General features: G+C 36.9%; 1 protein-coding gene across 1 annotated transcript in view; it reads left to right on the plus strand.

Moving 5' to 3' along the window:
• zdhhc1 (zinc finger DHHC-type containing 1) overlaps window positions 1-14275 on the plus strand; it is a 42212-nt gene that overhangs the window by 18852 nt on the left and 9085 nt on the right. Inside the window, exons 4-8 of the mRNA XM_055154346.1 lie at window positions 3621-3722; window positions 4944-5068; window positions 6143-6298; window positions 11581-11699; window positions 13181-13269. Coding sequence (XP_055010321.1) covers window positions 3621-3722; window positions 4944-5068; window positions 6143-6298; window positions 11581-11699; window positions 13181-13269 — 591 coding nt within the window. The remainder of the gene's footprint in view (window positions 1-3620; window positions 3723-4943; window positions 5069-6142; window positions 6299-11580; window positions 11700-13180; window positions 13270-14275) is intronic.

Genomic DNA, 14275 nt, shown 5'->3' on the forward strand with positions numbered 1-14275 from the left:
CCGGTCGCCCCTGAGCAGGTGGTGTTTTCGTCGACCGGTATCCCAAACAACCCCATCGCCATAGCAACGGAAATCTGAATGTATGTTATTTCGGTCCGAGTAAACACGGAGCCATGGATGTGACATGTGACGTTGTAATGAAGGCTCTGCAGGAGGTGTGTGCAGTGAACATGTTTTCTGTTTGCAGAGCTGTCAGTTTTTCTCTTTTCTCTAGAGTCCAGGGCCTATTAAAAGACACACAACCCCTGTATATTTAACTCCATACACCTTCATTAGAGTCAGTTGGATAATTTCAGCCCTGGAATAGCTTATCTCGACTGAACTAAAGGTAAAAAGTAGTAAGGTTGTAAACAATAACCAAAATATCGCCACAATATATCGAATTACAAGTCAAGTTTACTTAAATTCATTGTTATGGTGCAGCAATAGCTAAAAAAAAAAAAAAACAGAAGGAACGACATAGACCATGATCCATTGCTGTTGTCACTGGAGACTTAACATTAACACTTTTAAATCTTAATTCTTCACATTACAACTGTACCATTATTAACAGTGCCGAGGAGAAAATTCAGTTTGTCGACGGGACAAAAGTTAGTTTAGTTGAAGACGTTTCGCAGCTCATCCAAGCTGCTTCTTCAGTTCTGGTCAGACGCTGGTGGACACTGACCAGAACTGAAACGTCTTCAACCAAACTAACTTTTGTCCAGTCAACAAACTGAATTTTCTCCTCGACATGGATTCTACCTGGACGACTGAGGGATTCTTCACATTATTAACAGTATCAATGTTTTTTTTAAAGAAGTAAGTAGCGCATTCACAGTTTTGTTAGTCTCCACAAATATCTCAATGAATATCGTACGCTGAAATGGCCAGGCTGGTGCCACCTAGTGCCTCCGCTCAATTTGATTTCTCTCCAACGACTAGGTCAGGAATCGGAATACACTAGACGGTTCACAAATACCCCAGAAGTGCGAGTTCGGGCACCAGCCAATCAGTGACGAGCCATACATTCTGTGTTGGCAACGATTCCCGAGATCGAGGATTTAAAGTCGGAACAAAGAGAATGTTTGGTGAATTTTATCAAGGGGAAAGACATTATTGCCCTTCTTCTTACGGGATTTGGGAAAAGCTTAATATACCAGTTAGCCCCATTAGCATCGCATTACATACGTCATGACCAAATAGCAGTGATTGGTTAAATTTTAAAAAGTACCTGCCCACTGTCGAGCGAACCAGTTCTACGAAGTGAAAGCGACTGATGAATCAGGCTAACGGTGAGATGCATATTGTTAAAATATCGTATCGTGAGATTTGGATATCGTTACATCCCTAAAAAGTAGCTGTAAACTTGAAAACTACCACAACATGACATCACAAGGTGGAACAGAGCATTTTGTGTCTTGAAGATAATGAAATGAAACAAAACACAACTCCAGGTTTGTTTTTGAGGAGGTAACAACATTATTCAGCGTTCCCACGGACATGGAAATCCTAGAAAAGTCATGAAATTTTAGGATCTCTTTCACGCAACTACAACGTTCTTTTCAAGTTCAAGTTATCATTAGGCTGTTATGATTATTTCTGAATGTAAATCAAAATTCAGATCAAATCAAAATGATTTGTATAGCACATTTAAAACAGCCAAAGCTTACCAAAGTGCTGAACAGTGAAATAAAACATACAATAGACAAATAAGTAATAACAGCAAGGTGCTAAGGTGGAACGTGTGCGACTTTTGTTTAAAAAAGACGTCAATAAATGCACTGACAGTATTTTGACTGTTAAAAAACTAAAATCCCAAACCATAAGCTGAGTGGAAAGGGTTAATATTTCATATTTAGCCCTAAAAGTCTGATCAGTTCTACACATGTAGGTGCCGTAAAATCATGGAAAATTCACTTTAGGTCATAAAAAGTCATGGAAAAGTTTGGAATTTTTGTCAGTGAAAAAGAGTGGGAATCTTGATTATAACACGGCTTAAAGTTCACAGGAGTCAGTTTTGCTTAATATAGGACTTTTTAATCACTTGATCTGACTCACAGTGACTCAGATTGTTCATCTACAAACTCCAAGGTTGAACCCGCTCAGTGCGTGCTGTTGTGCCGTCGGGCAAGACAGTCATTACATATGAGCATAGTCTGTGAATGAGTGATTGGTTGGAGATGGAGGAATAGGCCTGTCACAATATATCAACTTATCCTTCAGTGCATGATGGATAGTACGGTCAGTTTTGGAGGTCAGTATTTATAGTAGTTTGCTTTTTTCTCTGCACTAGTGGGGATCTGTGTGTTATTTTTCTCTTCTATGACAGGATTTGAGCAGTAGAGGGTTGAATACATAACGTCCATGACTCATTAAGCGCTTCGTTTATTTATTGCAGCTCATGGTCATTACAAAACTGTACATGAAGAATAGAAGAGCTGTTTTGGGAGGGCTCGGGGTTCTGTTTTAGGGATATAATAATGTCGTTTAGTGTCTATATTTACTTCAGCAATATACAGTGCTTTAAAATTTACTGCATGATTTTGGGACTGGTTCATAAAGAAAAACTACAGTGTGATACAAATTTAAGACCTTATGTTTAATATAAATGTGTATTAACAATGTGATTGTAGAGTTACTGCTGTTTAGGCCTGTCATGATATCACTACAGAGATGTACTAGCCTGATTCGTCAGCCGGTTTCACCTCGTTTCACTTTCGTAGAAACGGTCTGACCTCACAGCGTTGGAATTCGTTCGCTCGACTGTAGGCGGGTACTTTTTGTCATTTAACCAATCGCTGCTATTTGGTCGTGACGTATGTAATGCACCACTAACAGGGCTAAGTGGTATATTAAGCTTTTCCCAAATCCTCTCCAAACATTCTCTTTATTCTGGCTTTAAATCCTTGATCTCAGAAATCGTTGACAACACAGAATATATGGCTCTTCACTGGTCGACTGGTGCCCGAACTTGCACTTCAGGGGTTTTTGCAAACTTTCTAGTGTATTTTGATTCCTAGTCGCTGGAGAGAAATGAAATTGAGCGGAGACACTAGGTGGCGCCAGCCTGGCTATAGATATACTGCGATAAATGATAATATTGAAATTACTTAATGCCGCTGATACAAAAACAATAATTCAAGATAATCCTTGTAATTCCTTTCAAATAGACAGTGTCATTAAAAGCCTAAACGGCAACAAATAAATATTAAAATGAAGCAAAAATTAGCCATAGAAGTTGTTTATTCTCCAGTCTACAGCTCAACTCTTATCAGAATACAACAAAAATATCCCAAATCTCCCCATTTTTGCGAAGAAAATGTACACACGATAAATACTGAACCCCAAAATATATTGTTCCACTTACTATGCATTGAAAGAAAAGTCGATATAGTAATTATCCTGACAAAGTGTTATTTGTGAGTATTGGTTTAATTACTTGAGGTTGACCAGGTAATTTTCTCTGTTGGTCTTTGTCTAATCAATAAGTCAATCAGGGTTAACATAACAGCCACTTACGCATGAAGTAAACACCTGATCGCGGAGTATGTGGGCTGTACATTATCTCCTGCTGTTATATCTGTGTTTTGTTTTACCTATTAAAGATGATACTAATTTGTCCCTTTTGTGTCTCTCAGGGGCCCCAAGTCCAAACACTGCAGTGCCTGTAACAAGTGTGTGGCCAACTTCGACCATCACTGCCGCTGGCTCAACAACTGCGTGGGCAGCCGCAACTACAAGTCAGTCTACACTTCATCATAATAATATAAAATTAAATAAATATATAAAAAAAAGTTAGTCTACACTTATTAAAAAAAAAATAATAATAATAATAATTAATAATAAAAAATAATAAATAAAATATAAAAGGTCAATCGACATTTTAACAGTCTATGCTTTAAAAAATAAAAAAATAAATAAGAATATATAAAATAATCTACACTTAAAAAAAAAGTAAAAATAAATACATATATTTTAAAAATCTGTCTACATTTAAAATAATAATAAATATAAAATAATAATAAATAAATAAAAGAAAAAAATACACATCTAAGTAAATATATAAAAATCCAGTCTATTCTTTTGTCACTAAAACAAAAAACAGTGATCTTGTTTAAAGTGCATATCACCAGTTAAACTACTAATTTCACGAAAACATTGTAAACATAATTTTACAAAAAAATCTTTGCCTTGTTTTTTTTTTTTTTTACTAGTTTTTAAACATTGGTGAAGTTTATCATTTTACTTCCCGGTTAGATACGGGCAGCAGATGTGACACTTGTAGCAGTAATTCCCTAACTGTTACTGAGCAACCATAAAGTCAACAAGGGCCAAAACATGTCTAAAAATATTATCGTTATGATTAGACAACTAAAAATAGCACTTTTAGTTTGTTAAATGAATGTTTAAACTGTCATATGTGTGTAAATTGTCCCTACATTTTAGATGAAATTTTCAGACATAGGTAGAGATATTTGTAGAGGTACATTTTAGAATTCAGCGCTTTCCTGTATTTTTGTACTTTTCTTCTCAATTTGCTCTCCACAAACTGATGTAAAACTATGATAAATATTCACCAGAGCTACTATCCCACCAAACCAATTCATAATTTGGAAAAAAATAAAAATAAATAAATAAATAAAAAATATGAATACCTGTTTTATGCACTTTAAATATATGCAAATCTTCTCTCAAATTCTCAAAAAATCTCTCAAATTTTTAGATAATTGTGCCTTATTTGACACCAATCTCTTGCTATTTTTGCTACTTATTATTATCATTTATATTCTTCTCTTGTCATTAATATATATATTGTGATGTTTGAGCTACTGTGTCCAAGTATTTTCCTTTGTGGGTCAATAAAGTTTGTCCAAGTCTAAATGTCAACACTTCCGGCTGTGACAACTGTAAAATAAGAAGTAATAACAAATGAAATTGATGTGTATTTTCTCGTGTCGTAGGTTGTTCCTGCACAGCGTGGTGTCTGCCCTGCTGGGAGTGTGCTTGGTCCTTATTGTCGCCTCGTATGTTTTTATTGAGTTCTTCTTGGACCCGTCTAAACTCCGCACTGACAAACACTTTCAAGGTGATGTCTGTAATACACAAGTAAAGTCACATAACCTGAAAATGTACAAGAAATCAAAGTGGTTAATCATTGCTGTTAAATGCTTCGTGTTCAGACGGATCACGCCTTATCAGGGTCTTAAAGGTGAATTATGTAACTTTCCTGGTGGAGCGTATGCCAGCTGCTTGTCTCCATGGTGATGTTATCGCTTTGCCGGGAATGTTCCACTCTTCAGAGAGACGTAGGGTTGTCAGAAATATCCAAAAACAGAGACTAATTGATTAGGGGTGTGCAAAAATATCGGAATGTCAATATATCGTATCGTTTAATGTGATGATACAGTATCGATATCGTGGGCTACTGTATGGATATATCACCAAGAGTATTTTTACGTGTGTTTTACTAAATTATTTTGTTACAGTGCTACAGTTTTGTTGCTTGTGGAGTGAAAGGAAACTCATTTATGCGACACATTTGACATTTTGACACTGTTATGAGGATTAAAATGTTTGTGTTTCATATGAACTTTGCACAAGAAGTGGTTTAACAAACACTTTTAGTATCACAACCATGATTTAGCCTTTATTTTTTATTGAACTGTATCGAATCGATTTGAATTATATCATATCGAATCGAAAGTGCACTGTATCAGTATATGTATCGTATCGTGGCCTGTGTATCGAGGTATGTATTGTATCGGCAACTTCTTAATGATATCCAGCCCTATAATTGATACTAAAACTAGAACTAATACTAGATTTTAATTTGAGCAGGTATCGATACTACAAAGTCACATTCACAGGACAAAACTGAACCTTTCCTGAAGCTTTAGAATGATCTTGACCTGGATAAGAACAAGTATAACAGCACATAGACTAGTGTAGCTACCCTGGTTTTCTTCGCAAAAAAGGACTTCACGCTCTGTACTGATGATCATGTGTCAATATTTATTCTCAGTAATCTTTGACTCCATCAACACATTGAAACACAATGAAAATAAAATAAGACAACATTGTAATATAAAAGAAAGTGCTAAGATTTAATGTTGAATCTCCTCTCCCTTCCTTTCTCTCTCCGTCTCTTCTCTCTGTGCAGTACATAACGAGTCTGCAGTGTGGTTCCTGTTCTTGCCTGTAGCTCCGGTGGTCTCGGCCGGAGCAGTGATCCCAGGGCTCGCTGCTGTCACCATCGCTCTGGGGCTGCTCTCCTGCGTGCTGCTCTGCCACCTGCTGGGCTTCCACATTTACCTGAGTAAGAACAGTGCACCAACACAACAGAGCGGTGTGCTTTTTGAGGAGGAGGATACATGATTATAACATGGTTTCATTTGCATAATATTATTCACATTATCCCGGAAGTTACCGTGGGCGTCTCCGTCATCATTCGGGTTGTATTATTTTGCGTGGGGCCGATCCTAACAGCAAATAAGTTTAATACGGATGATAAAACCGTTTTAAAACCTTTCAGAGAATTAGTGGAGTGTGACTTGTTGGTTCACATGAGCACTGAACATTTTACACAAAGCAACCGACTTTATGTCATATTTAAGCGGCAAAACTTTTCTCAAATTATCCATTGACATTTTTTTTTTTTATTCTGGGGACCTGTATTTTAAAAGTCACAACCTTTGCGACCCAAATCAATAGACATTATTCGTAAATCACAAAATAAAGGTGGATTTGATCATTATTAAACATTAATGAGGATATTTTATTGTTGACTGAGTGATCGTGTCTCTCTGAACATTTAGTATTACTCAAGTTTTAAACAATGAAAAACACAAATTGAAACATCAAAAAAAATAAAAAAATAAAAATCCATAAGTCGCCTATTTGGACATTAAATGTAGCCCATTTCTTTTTCTTTTACCCATTCGGTAACACTTTATAATAACTACACCTTACTTAGCCTTAATAAAATCATTGTCTCATAGTTTACTAATGATTAATAAATGCTCAAATGGTTATTCCATGAGTAATTAAGTATGAAATAATTATGAGTAACTATTTACAGCACAGGAAAATTAAGTGCAAGTGCTAATTAAGGTAGTAATTAAGTAGTTACTAAGTGTGAATCATTATTAATTAAGTCTTTGTTCATTAGTAATTAAGTCTTTATTCATGCTTTATTAAGGCTAAATAAGGTGTAGTTATTATAAAGTGTTACCATAGTCTGTAGAACTGTATATTGCAGATCTTGACGATGCAACCCCCCAAAAATCACTTGCGAACCACCTGAGGGCTGCAAACCAGTTTTTGGGAAACAATGGAATAGAACATTTAGCATTTGTATTTGTATTTATTTATTAAAGGGACAATGCATAATGTAAGAGACAGACATGTACTTGTAGATATGTAGGATTGTAGCCATAGTTAATCTCCATCCTTAGTCCCCTGCCGCACAATTCATCAAACCTGACAAAAGCCTGCAGTACCCGCTCGCACATGCATCTCATACTCATACAATGTTAGTGTTAAAATGTACAGGTCAGACTCTCATTACTTACACATTAACATCTATTTCCAGGTCTATACACAAATCTGATTGCAGTCCCGGCTCATGTGCAAAAGGTGCTGTTTAAGTTCAGTTGTGTGGACAGATCTAATTGTCCAGTAGACATGATTTAAAAACTACTTCTCATATTTGTAAGCATTAACCAATGAGGAGCGGTGCGTTAAAACATTAAAACTGCAGAACACACAGCTCCACGTTTTTTTATGTGCTTATACAACAGCCACGAACTGAGAATGTGAAAAGCCTGTTCACTGTCTGTAAATGTCTCAAATATCACTTATTTTTGTGTTTAACATGAAGCTAGTCCTCTACAAACTAGAGTCAAAACTATTGAGCATCTGTTTACATGTTGCTCTGGTGATAGCAACAGAGCAGTGATATGGGATGTGATTTAAGACCCCGCCCACATTAGTACGTATTCGAGTCGTTTTCGTTGCGTCTGCAGTGTTCATCCACACTAATCCGATTGAAAATGGCTCCAGAGATGGAACGATCTGGTGCCTCCAGCTCTCACAAATTCATCTGTGCACACATCTGATCCGGCACTGTGTGAAATAGGGATGGGCATGATTAATTGATTAATCGATAATTGATCATTAAGAATTTCATCGATTACGTAAATTTTAATCGACAAACTGAATGTAGGTTGCTGTGCGTAGCGTAGCGTGACCAAACAGGGGTCCGTACATGTAGCTCTTTGCACTCAGGAGGAGCGAGACACAAACAGTGGGTCAGTCTGCAACGTGCGGAAGCACAAATGCGTATTTAACGATGACTTGTACAAGAAATTCCACGCTTTCCATTCGGTGTCCAGTGGGAAAAAAATTTGTCAGGTGAGAGTCGCGCAATGTCGATGAGTCCCCACCTCCCACCCACCGTACGGTGTCCTGGTTTTCACAAACACAAATATGGTCACACTAACCTGTATTCCAGTCATGTCTTTTAATCTGACAGAAATTGACCGCATCAGCGCACAAGAGCTGTTTTTTAATCTTCGCTTAGTTTATGCAAATTAGCGATGCTGTTTTAAATTTCGTTTCTGTGAGAGTTGCGCAAAACTAAATAAAACACATTATAATGTCAAACGGGCTGATGTGGCTCTAGAGCGGTTACGGTTTATATGTCATGAAGTTGAATTTATTTATGCAGATTAGTAGTGCAGATAGTAATAATAATGATGATCATTTTAATATAAAAACGTTAATGATTAATCGATAATCGATCATTAATTCTTCCAACGATCGATTAAGAAAATTTCATCGAATGCCCATCCCTAGTGCGTATACAACAGCCACAAATTGAAATGTCTCACCTGAGAATGTGAAAAGCCTGTTCACTGTCTGTAAATGTCTCAAATATCACTTATTTTTGTGTTTAACATGAAGCTAGTCCCTACAAACTAGAGTCAAAACTATTGAGCATCTGTTTACATGTTGCTCTGGTGATAGCAACAGAGCAGTGATATAAGATGAGGTGATTTAACTGTTGCCAGATTAATTTATGCAAAATAAAGACTCGGCAGAAAAGCACTGGGATTCTCACTGACTGGTGTATAGACAAAGCAAGACAAGTTTATTTGTATGGCACAGTTCATACACAAAGTCATTTAAAGCACTTTACAGAATAAAAAAAAAAAAAAAGATTAAAGTAAAGCAGAGGCCTCTCTCACATCTTCAGGAAGACTGTTTCAGGTTTTAGCTGCATAAACTGAATTGATTACCCATGTTTATTAGTGAGGATTAAACAGCGAGGAGCAGTGCGTTACACGGTTTTAACACAGTGAGCAGATGGTGCAGTAGACTCCAGAGCGAAATACTTCCTCTCCCCACTCCTCAGACACAAACCGTAACATCAGAGAGACACTGAGCATCCTGTGCAACGAGCAGGTCAAAGATCATCACAGGCATTGACAAGGGATGTAACGATATTGCGATATTTTGAAGAGGCTTGTAAACAGGACACTTTTTTGCTTTTAAAATACCTTGACAAGATTTTGGTGTGAGTTATTTCCGTTCATAATCCCAAGAATTCAAGTTAAAAACATATTTCTTCATGTTGTTTGCGCTGAAATGAATCATGGGATATGTAGTTTCCTATGTTGCTTCTATAAAACATTTAAGCAAAGATACTTGTAATTCGATGTATTGTGACAGCCCACGATGTTATTTAGAGACTTTTGACGATACGATATCAAGATATTTTGGTTATAGTTACATCCCAAACATTGACAACACCAACATCAATGAGGATAGTTACAGAAATGAGGTTCAGCTTATACACGTACATATGGCAGCATGAGCCGCCTCAGCTTCTACCTCCTCTGTTTGGACTCAACTCTCAAAAGAGAGTGCTGAAGAACTGCAGCTGCTCAGAGACACCAGGTGCACTCTGGCTCAGCTGCGCTCAGGTTATAGTCGACTCTTGAACTCATACCTCAGTCAGATTGATACTAACATCACTCACATCTGTCGGGGGTGTGGCCATGCATCTTATACAGCACAGCACATCTTCACCCACCCTGTAAAGCGAGCACCACCAGGTCTCCACGGAGGATCTCTTTGGACAAACCCCACAGGAGCTGCAGAATTCCTGGGACTAACTTAGAAGGTGATGATGAAAGACGGCTCGGGTTACAGCAGCAACAACAACAACAACACACTGACACAGAGAACATCACGACACACAGGGGACTGTAACACAATGGAAATGTTTTACTGGGCTATTTTTACCTTCTTTAGGGATGTTGTCAGCTTTTTCAGTAATCGAATAATCGTTGACTCATTCACATCTGGGGCTGAGGACAAGGACCAAAACCTGTGCTGCTCCAGGGACACACTCTGGAAGTCCTTTGTTCCGCACATCATACGCAGTGTTTGGAAGTAACGCGTTGTAAAAGTAACAAATTACTGTAATGGATTGCTTTTTGCTGTAACGCAGTAATGTTACAGCGTTACAGGGAAAAAACTGGAATATTTTACTTGGTACAAATGTCAGTGACATGCATTAAAAAATGTTATTAAATTTACATTTTTTAATTTATTATCTTTAATAATTATTATTATTATTATCTGGATTGAAGGTAATCCTTAGTCCTGGTTTAGTCCGGGTTTTGTCCTGGTTTTGTCCTCGTTAATTTCTGGTTTAGACCTACTTTAGTCCTGATTCAGTTCTGGTTCAGTCCTGGTTCAGTTCTGGTTTAGTCATGATTTCATTGTGTTCTAGTCCTGGTTTAGACCTGGTTTAGACCTGGTTTAGTCCTGGTTAATTTCTGGTTCAGTTCTGGTTTAGTCCTGGTTTAGACCTTGTTCAGTCCTGGTTTAGTTCTGATTTAGTCGTGGTTCAGTCCATATACAGCGCAGAACTTCGGCATCTTTGTTTTTTTGTTGAGAGTAACTTAAATTGCTGCAATAGTCATGTAATGTTTTACATTTTAAACACAGTAATATTGTAATGTTATTATTACTAAATTACCGTAACAAGTCATAAATAAAACATTACATTTTTAAAGTAACTTGCCCGACAGTGCACATACGGCTTCACAACACTTTCTATAAATTTAATTACTGATGTTATTATTATTACGTATTATTGCTGCTTGAAAAATGAATTTCCTAGGGGATAAATAACGTATTATATCTATCTAATCTATCAATCTGTCTATCTAATGGGTTTATACATGTCATGAGCTGAGAGGAGAGGTTTTATGACTCAGACAGAGCAGTAATTACAAACAAATGGCTCAGGGAATATGTAAATTTACTGTTTTTTGATCTTTCATCTATAAATATGTTCCTGGATGTCCCCATGCGGCTTCAGTTCAGCTTTATGTGGGTGTAGTTTCGGAAAATCTCATATTCACGGGCCTTTTGCGATTCAAACAACGAATTAAAAAAAATAAATAAATAAATAAATAAAAAGACAAATGTTAGTTGCAGCGTGTTGTGATTGACTGACAGTGAAGAGATGAGAGAAATTATTTATTAACTGAGCTGTTTATTGTTGTGTGTGTTTTTTTTCAGTGTGGAACAGACTGAGCACGTACGAGTACATCATCCGTCAGCGTCACCGTCTGAACCCACGCGACTCGAGGAAGCCCCCAGCCAAGGAGCCCACCGTCCCCTCGCTCAACATCATCAAGGTACAGCTCGTCTCACGCTCGTCTCTGGAGGAGTCTGGAACCGTCATTATGTTTGTGATTTATGTTATGAAGTGTGCATTTTAAACACATCCAGGAGCGTCAACATTTGAGAGACAGAAATATAAAACTAAAACTAGAATCCCATGCAATTCAGATTTCATGTTTGCAGAGGCCAATTTAGGTACTCCTGGACTGGGCTGGACAATTACTGGAATTTAAAGTACGTATGACAGGTTTTGATGATTTCTCTAATTTTGACGTAATTTGGTGAGATCATACCTGTTGTAAATTATTGTTTTGCACAAATCAAGAAGCAATTTGTGAAGAAAAGTTGATCAAATATGATGAAAGTTACAGAAAGTAGAGAGTTCTGTTTTAGAGAATTCCATATTGTCCAAAGGTTCGGCACAATTTCTACATGAAATATTTTGTTTTCTGATACTTTAAACATGATTTCAACCAAATAATGGTGTTTTCTAATATTTGTATGTATCAAATAATAGTCTCTCTGTACATTGGAGGAGTTTTGGCGTATTGTGCCACATGGTTCAATCCAATCCACTTCTTTTTCTATAGCACATTTTATAAACATAACAGTTTCCAAAGTGCAGCACAGACAAATTAATGCAATAAATCATAATTAAAAACAATAAATAAATGAACAATACATTTAAAAAGCTAAATATGATAAAACAATGAATAAAATAACTTAAAATAATAATGATTAGTCATGATTTCCTAGCCTGATTCATCAGACGGTTTCACTTCGTAGAAACCGTCTGACCTCACAGCATTAGGATTCATTCGCTTGACTGTAGGCGGGTACTTTTTTAATTAAACCAGTCGCTGCTATTTGGTTGTGATGTATGTAATGCGCCAAATCCCGTAGGAAGAAGGACAATAACGTCTTTCCCCTTGATAAAATTCATCAAACATTCTCTTTGTTTCGGCTTTAAATCCTTGATCTCGGGAATCGTTGCCAACACAGAATTTCTGACTCTTTGCTGATTGACTGGTGCACAGTTTACAACTTCCGGGGTTTTTGTGATCCGTCTAGTGTATTCCGATTCCTGACCTAGTCGCTAGAGAGAAATGAAATTGAGTGGAGACACTAGGTGGCGCAAAAAAAAAAACATAAAAAGGCCCAAAATTTTTAATATATTTGCATCTATTTTTAGCAGAATCTTGAATTTATTGATCTTAACTGTGTTTTAGTAAAGTGACTAGTCCAACCTTGCATAGGCACTTAAAAATTTATGAAATCTCTGCTTCTCTCTGCTCCTGTCTGCTCCTGTTTACCCATCTGTCCCTCTTTGCTCCTGTCTGCTCCTGTCTGCCCCTGTCCAATCCATCTTTATTTCTATAGCACATTTTACCAACACAGTGTCTCCAAAGTGCTGCACAGAGTAAGCACAATATAAATAAACACATTAAATAAAACAAAGCGTAAAGTGAATAAATGTCCGTGTGTGTCTGTGCAGGAGGTGAGCTACTCCGGGACTCTGGGCTACACCAACACACAGATGGAGGTGGAGGAGCCCTGCGCCGTCACAGCACAAGACGACACAGAGTAGGACTTTATTTTATCTCCTGTTTCATAAAGACTCTTCAGACTTTTGTGCAGTTTATTTGATGGATGCTAGGGTTTTCTGTTCTACGCAGGGGCTTCTAGATGATTTTGGAAGAAGTAGTTTGTGAAATTGAATAAAAGAACTGCGCAATTTAGTAAATGGAGGGATAGTATTTGATTGAAACTGCTAAACTAATAAAACATTTCATTCTCAGCTCTTATCCAAAATGAATCTGATGTATCTATTTTTGCAGTGAAAAAGTATGAGTTTATTTGCATTTTAGCTTTATTTTGAATGCATAACATATCGTAAACAAGCGCAATCAGAGATATCAACCTTGGTCCCCCATGAGCAGTGTTGGGAAGGTGACTTTTAAAATGTATTCCCCTACAGATTACAGATTACATACCCCAAAATGTAGTTTGTAACGGAATCTATTAAATTACTTAAAGTGAGTAATGTAATCTGAATACTTTGGATTACTTGATTTGCTGTACAGAAGCAAAGACGAGGAAATCTTCACATAAGATGTTTTGTTTGCTAAAAGAAAATGAAAAGCCCAGACTTTACTCAACCAAATTAAAAATATTATTGATAGAAAAGGAGGAGACATGTCCGCGCAGCATGATTTAGTCCTGTTAAATCCTGTTTTAGTCCTGTTTTAATTCTGTTTTAGTCCTGGTTTAGTTCTGGTTTAGTCCTGATTTAGACCTGGTTTAGACCTGGTTTTAGACCTGGTTTTAGACCTGGTTTAGACCTGGTTTAGACCTGGTTTAGTCCTGGTTTAGACCTGGTTAAGATTTACTTTAGACTTGGTTTATTTACTCGCAATGAGTGGAATTACGAAAAGAAAAAAAAAGCCTCCATGTAATCCATTTATTTCAACAAAGTAATTGTAATCCAATTACCACTCATTGAAACAGTAACTGTAACTGAATACAGTTACTCATAATTTGTAATCTGATTACGTAACTCCAGTACATGTAATCTGTTACTCCCCAACAC

This window comes from Boleophthalmus pectinirostris, unplaced genomic scaffold (assembly GCF_026225935.1).
Source record: "Boleophthalmus pectinirostris isolate CB_2022bp ecotype Guang Dong unplaced genomic scaffold, ASM2622593v1 HiC_scaffold_19, whole genome shotgun sequence".
Taxonomy (NCBI): Eukaryota; Metazoa; Chordata; class Actinopteri; order Gobiiformes; family Gobiidae; genus Boleophthalmus; species Boleophthalmus pectinirostris.